Source organism: Empidonax traillii, unplaced genomic scaffold (genome assembly GCF_003031625.1).
Source record: "Empidonax traillii isolate 1590-97213 ecotype Southwest subspecies unplaced genomic scaffold, ASM303162v1 scaffold5:size3517227, whole genome shotgun sequence".
NCBI lineage: Eukaryota > Metazoa > Chordata > Aves > Passeriformes > Tyrannidae > Empidonax > Empidonax traillii.
In genome coordinates, this window is record NW_020955198.1 from 2,488,594 (window position 1) to 2,504,206 (window position 15,613).

Below are 15,613 nucleotides of genomic sequence, written 5' to 3' on the forward strand. Positions count from 1 at the left end.
AACAGCAACGATAACATAGAGATCTTTTAGTTACTGCTGAGCAGTGTTTGCACAGAGCAAAGGCTTTTTCTGGTCCTTGTACCACACTGCAAGGGAGGAGGCCTGGGGGGACACAAGAAGCAGAGAGCAACACAGCCAGGACAGCTGACCCCAAATGACCAAAGGGATATCCCACACCACACGGCATCATGCTCAGCACATAAAGCTTGGAGAAAGAAGGAGGAAGGGAGGACATTCAGAGTTCGGGTGTTTGTCTTCCCAGGTCTAAGGTTTGATGGAGCCCTGCTTTCCTGGAGATGGTTGAACACCTGCCTGCTCATGGGAAGCAGTGAATGAATTCCTTGTTTTACTCTGCTTGCGTGCATGGCTTTTATTTTACCTATTAACCTGGTTTGATCTCAACCCACAGGTTTTCCAGCTTTCACTCTTCCAATTCTCTTCCCACCCTGCTGGTGGGGAGTGAGTGGCTGCGTGGGGCTGAGCTGCCAGCTGGGCTTAAACCACGACAGTCTGGTTTCTAGTACTTGTGCTGATACATTGCATAAATAATATTTTTATTTGATTAAAAAGCATAAACCAAATTCTGCAACGCTATTTTTAAAAACACATGGCTTATTTGAGGCCTAAAATTATATTATCTTTGTTCTCCTTAATTAGCAGAACACTTCATAAAAGCAATTATTCCCAAAGGCCAAGACTCCATCTGCTAGCCTAAAAGAATGTCAAAAAGCAGCTAATCTGCTTTTGGACAAACTTACAACCAATAATTAGCTTAACTCTGATAGTAGTTAAAACTTGGGGGGCAAATGTGAGCCCATTTCACAACGCTGGCCTCCTGTCTCCTCCATAGCTGAGTCTGCCCAAGAAGTCTTCTACAGCAAAAGGATACAGTCTGCTTGTTCAGAGCCTCCTTTAATCACATCTTGAATGTCTTCCAGCAGATCAAAATCTGGCAGCATTAGTGACCTGTGTACAGTAATGTTTTGGTATTGGTCCCCACTGGCAAGGCCATTCCTGGTACCATTAGTGCCAAACAAAACTACAGCAATCTCATCTTTACTCTCAGAGAAAACCTGGAGACACAGAAAATAAAAAACAGGTATAAAAACACAGGTGGATTCATTCACAACTATATGAGGCACATTCCAGCAACATGAACTAACGTCAAATACAAGGCATTTACTTTTCCTTACTTCAATGCTATTCTCTCAAAATGTCATCTTACAGGGAATTCACTAAGGGGAGATATAATTAATTAACAGATTGACATGAGGAGAACTAGGAAAAACAAGTAAAATTGGCTGACTCGGTCCATGAAATTAATCTTCAGGGTGGGATTAGGAATGTTGAAAATTAGGAATGCTGTATTAGGAATAAGAGAGAGGAATACTTGTTTTCCCTAAAAGTTTCCAATGCCCTGAATAAAAAGAGTGACCTATCCAATCTCATGCACAAAAAACACAGCTGAAACAAAGAGTACTTTCACTCCTGCATAAAAACAGATTAATTCTTAATCATTTCTCATTTATTTCAATTACAAGTAAATGAGGAAAATATTTCATAGATACTATTGCCTCTTTTCCCTTTTTAACAGCTTTTTTTACACATATAGAGTCACACATACCTGTCGTTGCACAAACTTTGTCATAATCTTCTTGGCTTGCTCAAGTGAGGACTCTTCACCAGGGGAGGAATTGCTCATTGTACAGCCCACATCCAGGCACAGTACTGTCGCCACCTGGAAAGGAAAGACAATACTGAATAAGAATGAAAAAGGGCCAATATAAACATAATTACTTAAAAGGTTAAAAGGATACATACAAAACCTGAAAATCAATCTGTATCACTACTGGTTTCTTTTACAGTAACTCTTAATATGACACAGTGGTGGAAGACAGAGCTGGTATAACTGCATTGTACAGAAATTTATTTAATCCTGTATCATGTTCCAGATGCTTCAGTGGAAAATACAAAAAAATCCTACTTTACACAATCTGTCAAGGGGGCAATTTCTGTACAACCCCACAAATGTATTAGGGATCTGAGGGCTGTTCTACACTAGGAAATTAAACAGAGACATTTTAACTGAAAATTGCAAAGGATGAATTCCAATTTCAATTTAGGGGCTTAAACCCCCACAGCTAGCCTATGTTTTTGCATTTCTGATCATCACTTTAACTGATTTACACATAACACTGGCCAAGTCTTACTCGAAATTGATTTATACACTAGTATATGAATACAGTAAAATTGCTTCTTGTAACTTCTCTTGTTCAAGTCTCGCAAAGTTCCTCTAAAGTTCTTCCACAGACTCCACTTACCCTGACTAATCTGAATAATTTTATCATCCATCTGAATATAGCTGCAAGAGGAATTCAGCAAAATTATGTCCAGCACCACCAAGGCCAGCTCAAATTTATTGTCACTGATTAAACCAAGTTTTCCTAAATATACAGTAAAATCTTGCTTGGTGGGCTGCCAGTGGCTTAGATTACACTGCCTGCAAAAAATTACTGTTCGCCAGAACACAGGAAAGTTGGGTATTACTTAGATTGGAACCAGTCACCTTTTTTTAAAACACAAAATATATCCAATTCTGTAAGAAGTGAAGCTACCAAAATGACGTGGGCAATAAATTAGAAGACTGTGAAGAGACACAAGATACACAAGTCTGCTTTTGCAAAGCAAAAGGAATGAACATAAAAAAAGTATTGGTCTAAGTTCTTTTGCATACGGCCTTGCAAGCAATTACAAGTACCTTTTCAAGCATCAGTCAAAAGAACATGATACATTGTGCACCTCCCCTGTCAGCATAACAAACACTGGTTTAACTCCCTGCCTCCTCTGAGAACAGGAAGAAGGAAAAGAGAAAGAAAGAAAGAAGGCTGAGGAGCCTGAGTTGACCAGGAGGTTACACTCAGTCTTGGCACTCTGTTCCTCATTCTGCCTCCACCAATGGCCTGTCAGGGAGTCAGGAATGAATGTCTCTGGAGTCAGCTAGGTCTGCAGAAGCTCAGAGTGGAACAGAGGCTGTAACTGAGGCTGCACTTCACTCTCATAAGAGCCTTGCTGCTGCTTACCTGCCAGCCTGGGGAATTACTCTATCAGCAACTGCAGAGCCTTGTTTTGCTGCTGTCCTGCCTCAGGACACACAATGGCTGAATCAATCCTGTTGTCCAAAACAGGTAAAATTCCCTTCACAGCTGGCAAGAAGACAGCAAAGAAACCAAAACCAGTGCAGGAGTGAAGAGCTGCTGTTTTGCAGCAATCAAGTGGCAAGTGCTGACATGCTCTTCTAGGAGGAAGCAAACTCCCAGCTCGGTGCCCATGCGGGTACGTGGAATCCTCCTTCTGTCAGGAAGAGGAAGGAAGAGGGCAGGTCTCTCTTTTGGTAATCCTCCTCTGTACATCTCTGTATCTGTTATAACCTCTGCGCTTCTCACCTCCGAGCACCTGGTAATGCCGCGTTCAGCTGACACTTTAGGATGCTCAGCCCGTGTTTCTGTAGGACAATACTGTCACACCTGAGCTGAACCAACCTGCTTCGCCCAAGCTCTAATAAGGGCGGACACGAAACAAACCTGCCTTTATCTCTGACCTCTCGGTGCCGAAGTAGTTATAACAAAGAGTTATTTAAAGACAGAGATGGCTACAGCAGCACACCTGCGTTAAACACACACAAACCCTCTGCTTAACTGGTACTAAACTGCCCCGTATCAGAAGAGACCTCAACGCAGCTTTCACCAACACGGCTCCTTAAACATAACACGCGCGCAAACCGCATTTTCAACGGGGCAAACCCAATTCCACTGTAACTTTAGCAAGCGCAGTGGCAATTTACTGCTGCAGGAAAACACCGCGCTCCCTTGGAGCTACTCAGCTTGGCACCGGCAGCTCGGAGGCCGGCCCGGGGAGGAGTCACCGGAGCGAGAAATAGTGTTCCAGTTACCCAGTGAGAGATGATGTTCCAGGTGCCCCCCGTTCCCCACCCCAGCCCAGCCCAGCCGTACCTTCCCGCCGGGAGCCATGGCGGTGCAGCCGGGGCTCGGTGCGCGCACTCAGTGCTCCGCCCGGAACACGGCGGCGGCGCCTCGCGTTCCGCTGGGGGGGGCAGCGCCGCCTGGCGGCGGGCCGCGGGAAGGGCCCCCCCTTGGCAGTACAAAAAGCAGGCAAGGCCTTGGCTCTGCGTAAGCCCTGCTCGGCGACAGCAAAAACATCTCTGTGTTATCAACCTTTGTTCAGCACAAATCCGAAGCACAACCACATACCAGCCGCTGTGAAGAAAATTCACTCTACCCCAGCCAAAACCAGCACAACACCCCACAGGGCCTGTCCCCACAGGGCCTGTCCCCAGGGCTCTCCAGCCTCCTCCTCACGGCGCTGCAGAATCCCACAGGACACAGCCTGCTGGGGGAGCAGCCATTCCATCACCACCAGGACAAGGCTGGCTGGAAGCGTCTCCCAAGTTGCATTCTGCCCATGACTCACCAGCAGGTGAAGATTGTTTCATTAAACAGTAGATTTCCCCCACTATGAGCAACAGAGAATTTCTGAACCACATTACATCCAGGCTGTTTGATCAAACTGGAACCCACTCACTCTAAGAAGTCCAAGTATAATGCATGCTATATCATGTATATCTTGGTGCTTGTTGGATATTAAATTATCAGAGATGTATGAGAATAGCAAATATTTCATCACATATATTGAGTACTTCTTGTTCTGCATTACCTTCCCCATGCCCTTTGAGGGTATTATTACCAGTGCTCTTTCATTTCTAGATATATCTCAAAACCCGCATTATTTTCCATAAGTATTCTCAAAACAGAGAACAAAGTGGTGATACTACTATAGCTACAGAAGAGTAAATCTCACACAAACACTCCAAAAACCTTGTACCAGAAGAACAACCCTGCAAACACAAGTGTTTCCTTTTTATATTGAGAGTTGTCTGAAGACAAAAATCTCCTTTCCCTCCTTACTACATTGCCATGCTTTGGGAATATTGGTAATTGAGGGATTCTCTCTTCAAAGTACTTTGCATATCAAAGGAACAGAGCAGCTTGGCAACGTGAAAAACGTTTTAGAGGAAACCAGTCGACAAAAAACCCCAGTCAGCTACTGCCAGAGAAAATCATGCATTGTCTTCCTGAATGTCTCTAAGGAGATTTCAGATTAATCAGCCAAGAAAATCAGGTCTGCTTACTATCATTATTATTCCTGATGTTATCTTAGTCCAAAAGCCCTCCCTTAGGCTCACAATCAAGGAAAACCCCAGTCCAACTGATTTCCAGCACAGCTTGCAGTCTAGGCACCAGACACAGGTGTGCTCACACACACTGGAAGAAAAGAGAAACAAGAACTGATCGATTTCATCAGCAGTGGCTTTTCACACACCAGCAGAAAAGCATTTTGCAAGGCATCATAATCAATGAACATTTCATTTTTATGCTGCCCCAAGTGCTGACATGGAATATTGACACAAACCCTTCCATAGTCCTCTCTGAATCCTAGATTTGACACAAAAGCTGAATCCCAGACTTTGGTCCAAACTCTCACAGCTAGAGCAGTAATTGCAAACATTATTCAAGAAAACCCAATTTGGGCCAGAAGTGGGAACCTCTGCTTTGCAGAAGGTTTGCATGCCCAGCCCAGGTACCAGCACCCTGCTCCTTTACAAAGTCTGAGCAAAACTGCAGATACCTGTAACCATCAAACTCCATCTGCGATGTTCCTATCCTTTAACTCTCAGTCTGACATTAATTAGGGCTTTTAGCTCTCTGGCAAAACACACTAACAATAAACCCAAACATTCCCCCTTTGCACCTTCATCCTGTCAGATTTCCTCAGAGCTATTTCCACCATTCAAAGGAAAAACTGTCTAATCGTTCCTGAAACAAACCTTAATCCCCATTTCCTTTTTCCTTTGCGAGTCTGCACAGAGCTCTCTTATAGGCAATCACCAGATCTGACTAATCAACTCCATCTGGGGTCACTGGAGCTTGGTTAGCCTGGATGAAGATTTGAAGTTCTTTGCTTGCAAAAGCTTGCCAAAAGATGCTTGTGATTAATTGGCCATTTCCATTTTACAGAATGTCAGTCTCTGGGTATAAATAATAAATGTGTGCTATCTCAGAGGACTGAAGATCCAGAGTGATCAGCTGTAATCTCATTTACGCCAAAGCGAGTCAGACCTCAGTTCCAGTTAGGTTCTCACTCATTGCTCTGCTTACTCCTTTTTTGATTATGTCTCCCTCAAAAAACAAGCCTGGATGAATGAAATAAGCATGCTCTTGGGAAGCAGTAATGAAGGGCTTGTCTTGTGTTTAACTTCTCTCAATGCCTTTACAAGGCATGAAGGAAAATTGTTTCCCCACTTTGGGGGGATTTTTTTACAAGTAGAAATATATTATCCAGACAGTTATAGCTGAGACCCAGCTGCTTATGGCAGCTCTGAGCAAATGTGAATGGCTTCGATGTAAAAGTAGACTGATGACTTGGCCTTTGTTCTTCTTTACCCACAGGGTAAAACTTGGGATAAATGCCTGGTGGAAAGAAGAATACCATAGCCACACAGGATCTTGTCCAATAGTTTTATTGAAGGAGGTACGTGAAGTAGAACTTTCTACAGAAAAATAGTGTTAAGTTTGCAATCATTACGTACTCTTTGCCTGGGTTTGTACATAAAAGTGGGCACTAACTGCAAACTTAGGAATTATGAACTGAATTTCCTACAGAGATAAACAAAGCAGGGCAAGGACACTTTGACACTTTGTGTTTCCATCCGTACAAGCTTGGCAGCAAGCTGGAAGACAAAGTAGATGGGAAATTGGCACCCCAAATAAGGCAAAACAAAGCTTGGAAGCACATCTGTTAGCATCTTCCTGCACTGCTTTTCATGAGGTGCTCACAGTTGTCTTCTCCCAAGAGGCCTTTCTGAACACCTGCTTGCAAGCATATGCCAAAACTGTGGTGCAGACCAACACTAGTATTTATTATGCCTGTTTAGTGATTCCTGATGGTCTTTCCCAAGGGATGCAAGCCTAACACACAGTCTTTCCTTGGTTGTTTCTGTGAAATACGCCTGCAGGGAAAAGATCTCAAACTGGTTCCACTCTCAAAAGCAAAACTGGTCTTTGACTTTGAGGATCAGCTGTAAGTGCCCAGGGCTTATCCTCTGTCTGTAACTCATGAACACTTGACACACGACAGAACTGTGCCTTTAATAAAGTGAAAAATAATTTTTAAAAAATCTTTCAGGGAGTTTAACAGCTCCCATCAATTCATCTGCCTGCTCTGTCCATTTTCAGCTTAGCTCATGCAATGGAAGGAAATTAGTCTATTAGGAAACAAAGAAATCTCTGCAGTAGGAAAATTAGAAAGCTAAATAGGGTTATACCACACCATCCAACCTTGCTTGAAAACAAAAAAAAAAATTAAAAACATAATGAGAGGTAATGAGTTAGGAGAGTATATTGGTGCATCCTGCCAGGCACATTCCAGCTCAGGGGCTCCTGAACAGTGACAAATGGGTGGATCACAGCTGACACACGAGCTATTTCAAAGCAGCACACCCAGAACTCCTAATCCCACAGCACCACAAAGGAGAAATAGCTCCACAAATTCTTCTGCATGGAGCTGAGATACTCTGAGGCTCTGTGTTTATAGTTCCTCTGTGAAAAGAACATCACTGTTGCTTTTCCTCCTCACTGTCCCCCACCCCAGCTTCTGAATTTCCAGCTTCCTCTTTCCCTCCAAGCACTCCCTTTCTCTTTTCCAGACTATGCAGTGACTACACACTGCTCAGGCAGAAAGAAAAAATTTCACTGGATGTCATACACCAGCCTTATCAAGGGGCACAGAGGGGGAAAGCAAGCAAACTGTGCTTACAACCCCTTTTCTCCATGTTATATTTACCCTTTGCACATGAGTCACAGTTGATAATCATGGTCTTTCATTGCATGCATGTACTGTCCTGCAGAATGACTGCCCAGCCAGTAGTTCCTCCACCTGCTGTTTGTTATTCTTGATGAACTGAATGACACATTTGTCTAAGAGGTTGAATCCTGGGTTTTTTCCTGATTCAGTCCATTAATGAAATTTGAAATTATATATTTTTTTTTTAGTTCTAATCTTCTCAGTCATTGTGCTTACCATACCTCTCACTTTGGTGGCATTTCCAGATTTCTTAAGAGCCATTTTGTCTTCAGCCACATCATGAAAGAACAGTGTTCAGCTTGAGATGGCCATCCCTGCAAATAACCACTAGACACTCTAGATAAAGCTCTACACAGCTCTAGATATGTCATTCTAGTTGCTTTTGCAGCTCTTTTATCATACACCAAAATGTACAACACTTCCCAGCCTCCATATGAGAATGTAATTTAAAATAGCATCAAAGCCTCATTAAGGTAAATAATTCCTACCTAGAAAGGTCCCTTCTCTCTCTCCAAATTAAAAACCAAACCAAAACAAAACAAAGCAAAAACAAAAAACCAACCAATCAAACAGAAAACAAACAAAATCCAAATGGTGTGGTATTATTTAACACCATTTGTCCTTTAAAAATAACCTCTTTTTTTTTTACTTATTATTTTCTGAGCACCTATCAAAGGTTTAATTATTTGCTGTGCTACTTTCCAGCATCTGAAACACAAATAGTCTATAACTCCCTGACACCTTTGTACTCTCTCATCCTTTTTTAAAGTAGATGTTATATTTGTAATCTCACACATCTTTCCAAGGGAAATTATTAATGCTCCTGAGCTTGCTTTCACCAGTTTTATATTTGCCTTGGAAGGAATTCACCTGGCTCAGTTGATTTGAAAACATCTCTACTATTTAAGCACTCTCTGACATTTCCTGTTTTATCTTGAGTTACTTTTTGCTGCTGGTGTTAATTGTGTTGCTGCCTCATTGCAGATGACCTTTGTAAATGGACAGTCTTCCACAGTTGTCAATTATTTAATTAGCTCAAAAGGCAGAAGCATATGCTGTGGGTCCAAAGTTTTCCTCCCAGCTGAATCTCATGTAACTGTCAGGAGGAATCTATTTAAAGTAATTTCATTTTATTTATCTAGTGTGGTTTTCTGTAAGAAGCAAAGAGAACATTAAAGGTGCAAAAGTCCAGCTCCAAAATGAGAGGAAATTCTGACATTAAAGTTTCTCTCACAACCTTAACCAAATATTTTATTATGTTATTTTAGTATAGTATGATACAGGTTCAACAACAGGAGCAGGTACTTTTTGTCCTGCAATATCATAATCTATTTCAATCCAAACTGGGATAAAATTAGGGCTGTCCACTGAAGGAGTCATGAGACTCTAGCCTCATTTGTTACAAAAATTGGGAGACAGAGTGAAAGAAGAAATTCTTATGAGTGTGGTAACTGAATAGCATTTTAAGAATTAAACTCTCTAGTTTTGTTCAGTAGGTTCCCTGTAATCTGCTTTACAAATCACTTGAACCCAAATCTCAAACCAGCAAGCACTCATTGTGTGAGTCACGCTTTCTTGGTGCTAAATTTGAGATGCAGTCATATCTGTGTATGTGCTGAGCCCTCACAGGCTTTCATGAATGGAGCTTCACTTCCAACACAGAAAATGCCTTATTATGGTGAATATTCAAAAGAAATATAAGCTGTGAGGCATCTCAGAGGGGCACTGAGACTTCATACGCCTTTGTACCTTTTAAAATCCTTGTGCCTTTGCTGCCACGTATTAGTTCATCAGCATTTGTGTCACATGCTATTGGAAACAAACATCAAGAGTATTTTTGAGAAGTACTTACATGCTACAGTGGCATGTAATACTGAGAGATTGCTTTGCACAATCTCTGAAAATGGGGTTTGGCCACACTTTGAAATATAGGGACAAACCAAAATGCTGTGTTGGCTTCTCATTAAATGTTTTCCCATACCCCACTATATAAGCCTGGCAAGCCAGGAAAGAATAGCAAGAAGTTCTGTGGATGAAGATTGTTCCAGATTGCATGCTTACAAGAAACAGGGAGGGAGGGAATAATTTTATATTAATAAATTAAAAATTAGCATGATATAACTTCTTAATATTTTCTATTGCAATCTCATAGTGTGCAGACTTCTGCAGTGGGCTTTTATCCCATTTTTTCAGTTTAGCCACTGGAGGGCAACGTTATCCCAGCCACCAGGCAGAGGCAGCCCTGCAGCCCCTAGGATTAGGGAGCGTGCACCCAGCAAGCACCGCCGAACTGCAGAGGAATTTCTTCATATGGGTATGGCAGAAATTAGACAACAACAGCAGAAAAAACATGAGCTCTTACATTGCACTTTTTTGGAAGGCAGATTTAAAAATTTCATCCTATGTCTAAAAACTGGGTTTCTATTTAGGATTGCTTCATGGGTTCTAAATCTGTGGATTAGCCAAAGGATTTCTGCAGGAGACCATGCATGGCCCACTCAGCCTGGTATCACAAGAGGTGAAATATTTCCCACTGCTAGGTAAATGAAAACCTGAGACATGTTTCTCCACTTGCAATAACACTGGCAGACTTTTCTGGACTAGTTGTTAAATCTGTTATCAATAGATTATTTGTTTATTATGTTTTATAAGACTACCAGTGGTGTAGGGTCTGATTTGCTTTAAAATAATTGAAATAGTCGAGCTCAGCTGACTGCAGAGCACCTGGGTTCCTGGAGAAGACCAGAGAGATCGTGTCAGATATGTTTGCTTTGGGGAAAGCAATAGCCCAAGTATCAAATAGTGTTTGGAAAAAGTTAATACTGACGTTTTAGGAGGAGGTAGTAAGTACAAAGTAGATACCAATAAAAATTAAATGGTACCTTAGAAACTGTGGGGAAATGTATTAAAGGACACAGCAAACCCACAACATTTTCCCCAGTAGTCATGTATTGGCTGCTGCCAATTTCAGATTGGGGTATTGCTGAAGCAGAATCGGATCCATCTCGTTCTCCACATGCTCTTCATTTCACAGTCTTTCTCTCTATCCCAGCACTGCCTGTGCAGTAACTCTTTGTTTGCAGCCATTGGCAATCCAGCTGTGTTTGCAGCATCTCTGGAAAGCGCTTTCATGCAGCAGGATTGTTCAGGACAAGACAGCCAGGATAACTCACTGTGTGAAGGGTTTGCTTTGCGGATGCACAAGGATAAGCCTTTCGTATCCTCCCTGTTTCATCCTTCCCCACCAGCATCGTGCACGTATGCATGCACACACTGGCTAATAATCTAATTTAATCCTCACAGCACAGGATTTTGTCCCTTATCCCTCTGACCTGTGGGAAGGAATGAGGAGTCTTCAGCCACCAAACAAGGCTCTTTCCAAGCTGGGAGAGGGGGATCCCATTTTAAATTTCTATCTGTTTGCCTGCATCTGGATGCAGATTGAAATCAGAGTGACAGGCTGAAATATCAGATCTTTAGAGAAATACCAGCTTTGATGCACTTTAAAAATGGAGCTCTGCAACATGGAGGATGGGACATCAGGTTTTAAATCTTTTAGTTCTTCTGAGTTGCCAGTTTGTACAGCTATGGGGGACAAAGCAGCAGTGTGAAGGAAGGAGCTGCTATTTGAGAGGAAAGAAGGGATCAGATTTGGGTTTTATTTGCGTAAATTGATGTTAACCCACGACACGAGCAGATATGTGACAGTGTCAGATGCAGAGGCAGGGGAAGAATAATTTCAAGCTTTCCTTGTCAGTTATTTTTTGTAGTAATCCCTTGGAGGGAAAGTAGTCATCAAGATCACAGTGATTTCTGCAGGTTCTTTGTGCTAGACATTCAAGGCAGACATTAAAATTTTTACAGCTTCCTATTGAAACAAATGGCAAATTTAGCCATTGAAAGAGATTTGGCTTTAGGGTGGAATTGGAGCCTCAGAGCAATCCTGCTGTAATTATGGGGCTGGCAGAAGTCACCACCATGTCATGAAACTTTTGCCTTAGAGCCTGTTTCGATATTAGAGTTCATCACTTCAGTGGTGTTTAATCGCATTAGAGAGGAGCCACTGCTATTATTGCTTTCAGTCACTGAAAGTAGCTCCACCAACACTATCTGGGGAGAATCGAGATGTCATTTAGCAATGACACTATGTGTGCCCTGGGATGATACAGCTCATTATACGAAATATTTCACTTTTTTCTTTACCACATGCAGATACTAGGAATTATTTCTGCTCCTTTCTTAAGTCACAGAGGAGCTCATTTGAATAAATTAAGGTAGGTTAAAATTGCTTGTATTTATTAATTCTGCATGCAACTTTGATATGGTTAAAGTGTTAAGGAAAATCTCCATTATGATGGAATGATAGTAATTGCCTGTAATTATAAGGGCATCTTGTTACAAATATATTTAAGTACATCATTAGAAGCTGACACATCCATACTTTAGGACAAGTAATGTATTTTAGAAAGAAAGACTGAATAAAAGGCATGCTCTCCTTAGGCTGACTATCCCAGAAGCTGTTGGATTCATGCCCAGCACTGACACTGTAAAAGCCATTCAGTTCATTTACAATATTTTGGGTTGTTCAGATCACAACTGCAGGTGACTCAGATAATCATGCTAGAATAAATTAAGCTGTTTTTGTGTTATATCCCAATGAGCCAGTTTGCTGTTATTTTGTAGCAGAAATAATTTATTTCCTTACCTTATCACTGTAGGAGCAGAAAGCTCATAGCTTACAATTAAAGATAGTCAAAGGCACCTTCAAATATATTGGCCTTAATATACATCACTGATGGGGCAACTTGTAATAAACCAAGCCCTGAGGGAACATGTTGCCTGGGAGGTGGGCTTTTATCGTATTTGCAGGCAGAACATACTATCAAATTCAGTAGTTATCCTTTTTTATCTTGCAAAGTTGAATTTCCACCGGGAAGAAATGGCTGGGAAAAGGAGCCCTAAGACAGGGAGATCACATCTAAGTTTTGTATCATAAAGGGCTCCAGGTCAAATTCATCCACTGCATATCTAATTTCAATGGATGCAAACCACAATGGATTTTAGCTGCTGTATTCTGGGGACAGGGGTTTATGTTTTAGCACACTAAAAGCAAGGGCACTTTTTTAACATGGGGAAAAATGCATTGTTGGCCTGACTCAGGCATTCTCTTTATTTTAATGCATTCTGACAGACTTCAGCTACCGTGTAATGACATGAAATTAGGAAAACTGAAAGTTAATGGAACTGGGTGACCAAGGGGGATACACGAGAGAGCCTCAAGCCCTGTTTCTCTGGGCTGCTTGTTTGCAACACAGTCACACTTCACCTGTTATGAGAAAGGATGTTTAGGGGACTTTTTGAACCCTCTGGCAATTTACCTGGGTCAAACACACAACCACAAGCCCTCTCTCATCATTAAGTGGCTGCCTGTTGGAAGAGAAATCATGCTTTAGTAGTTAAGACAAGCAAACATGATGTCCCTTCTAATTCACCAAATTAATTGAAAAGTTGTATTTCCAAGTGGATTAGCCCCCTGATTCAGCCTCTCAGCATCAGCCTCTCTTCTTTTTGTGACTTCCCATTTCCATGCAGGGGAAAAATGTGCATGGACTAACCCACTCAGAAATGAAAACATATTAATCCAACTGCCTCAATGTTGTCAAGTGTTTGGAAAGAAGCAGGAAAGGCACTGGTCCCACAGATGGCCTGTGATTATCCCATGGCCTGGGATAAAAGGAGCTTGCATATATTTTAAGCAAATTTGTGTCCATTACAGTGTAGGAATGTGGGCTGTGCATCCTTATTTTCTCTGTAATGCTAGTCTAATTGCATGCTTCGGTGTGCAACTAGTAAAAGGTACCCATGGGGGTGGTTACATGGATCCACGGAGCAGCCTCTGCTGATAATCTTTGAGAAATTTCAGTATCCTGGCCTTGAGATCTGAAGCAGTATGACGAGGGATTAGAAGGGTGAATTCAAGGGACTAACTGTGGACAAAAGCACAGTTCATTCTGTGATTGCTTCAGTCCTCAAAGGAGCTGAATGGGCTAGGTAAGTCAGCAAGCAAAATTAACACCTTCTCTTGCCCCGATGAGGTACACGGTGCAGCCATACAGGTGTGTTTTGCCTGGTGCAGAGGTCTTCAACAGGAGTCTCTCACACTGCTAACCATTATCTTATAAAATTATTACCTTGTACCTCAGAGCTGAGAACTGCAAAGGCTAATGAGCTAATCCTCTGGGCCCACTTTCTCCATCTCACCCTGTCACACCAGTAAGCCAAGTGTCCTTCACTATGCTCTTCATTGGACGTGGAAAGTTCTCCACATCTACCGCACAGGGAATTCTGTTTTCTTGGCCGTGTTTGCAGCAGGCATAAAACCTAAAGCATCTTCTTGCTACTTCCAGCTGCTGTATTGGACATGGCACTGCCAGTTTGAGGAAATCACCTGCAGGTAGTGTTTTGGCTCAGAGAGCTGTGACACTGAAGCTGTGCTAGCCCTCAGCTAGGAATTTCATTCGAGTTTTCCAAAGACACGTCTCCTTCTTAGAAGAAAGAAGATTTCAAATAAGTGTTTTCCCTGTGCTAGCAGGAGGATAGGACTGTAATCAGACTGTGTGGGAGAGCACTGAGGGTGGCATATAATATTTTCACACCTTGAAGAACTCTACTGATGCATCCTCCTTTGACTGATCAGAGATACACCTGAAGTACTCAGGGATTGTAAGAAAATCTTCCCAGCACAGCTGTAAATAGCAGCTCCAAGACACGCAGAGCATATTTGTAGAGTTAAAAGTACTTCCTATTTTGGGACATTTTGTCCCTCCCTGTATACCCTTGTGGCTAATGCTAAACAGACTCCCAACAAGTGAAATTAAATCAAAAGTTTTCATTTGTGCACTATGAAGTAAAAACTAAGAACCCAGAACCCAGAGATATGACAATTCCAGACAAGTACTGGTTAACAAGAGGTAGAATCGAGACCCATTTCAGACACACTTTAACGTTGATCTTCAAATAGAATTAATTATAATCAATTATCAGCATAGAATGACTGTGTCAATCCCACAACACTGTTTCTAACCCAAATTCAAGCAGAAGCATGAGAACAACACTCTTGTAAAGCCACATACATCTTTATTCTCCACCCAGGCCAGCAAGGATGGGAAAAGGGAATGCAATTAAAAATAACAATCAGCAAACACACACTATCTTTACTTAAAAAAAAAAAAAAAAAAAAAAAAAAAAAAAAAAAAAAAAAAAAAAAAAAAAAAAAAAAAAAAAAAAAAAAAAAAAAAAAAAAAAAAAAAAAAAAAACAACAGACTAGAGCAGCCAGAAACACACTCAACAATCAGGGGAACCGGAATTTCCTGCAGTTGGACAGTGGCACATAAGCAGAAGTTACTGAAAGCGGGTAGAACAAGACAAAAATTTGTGCTTCTTTCTATTACAATAATTGATAGTGATATTGAAAACTATTATTTTGCAGCAGGCAAACCGCTACAAGAGGATAATGGGCAAGAGAGAAAGCTATTCAGAGTTGTTTGGAGAAAAGTTTGAATTAAACTTGTACAAATAGCACCAGAACTAACCCCAAGCTTAAAATAGCCCCCACGAAAATCAGTGGCAGAACACCTTAACTTTAGCAGGAGCCAAGGCAAGCTTGGTTAAGTA

General features: G+C 41.6%; 1 protein-coding gene across 4 annotated transcripts in view; it reads right to left on the reverse strand.

Annotated features, from left to right (window-relative positions):
• Positions 1-4,047, reverse strand: part of XRCC5 (X-ray repair cross complementing 5) — a 48,049-nt gene extending 44,002 nt beyond the window's left edge. For 2 of the 4 annotated variants that reach the window (XM_027879753.1, XM_027879727.1), the window contains exons 1-3: positions 2,322-2,363; positions 1,625-1,738; positions 890-1,073 (exon numbers count right to left, since the gene is read on the reverse strand). In XM_027879753.1, coding sequence (XP_027735554.1) covers positions 890-1,073; positions 1,625-1,738; positions 2,322-2,348 — 325 coding nt within the window. In that variant the 5' untranslated portion in view covers positions 2,349-2,363. Of the gene's footprint in view, positions 1-889; positions 1,074-1,624; positions 1,739-2,321; positions 2,364-3,080; positions 3,253-4,010 lie in introns of those variants that run through there. The other 2 variants (XM_027879735.1, XM_027879742.1) reach the window with 2 other exon arrangements.
• Between the last annotated feature and the right edge of the window lie 11,566 nt (positions 4,048-15,613).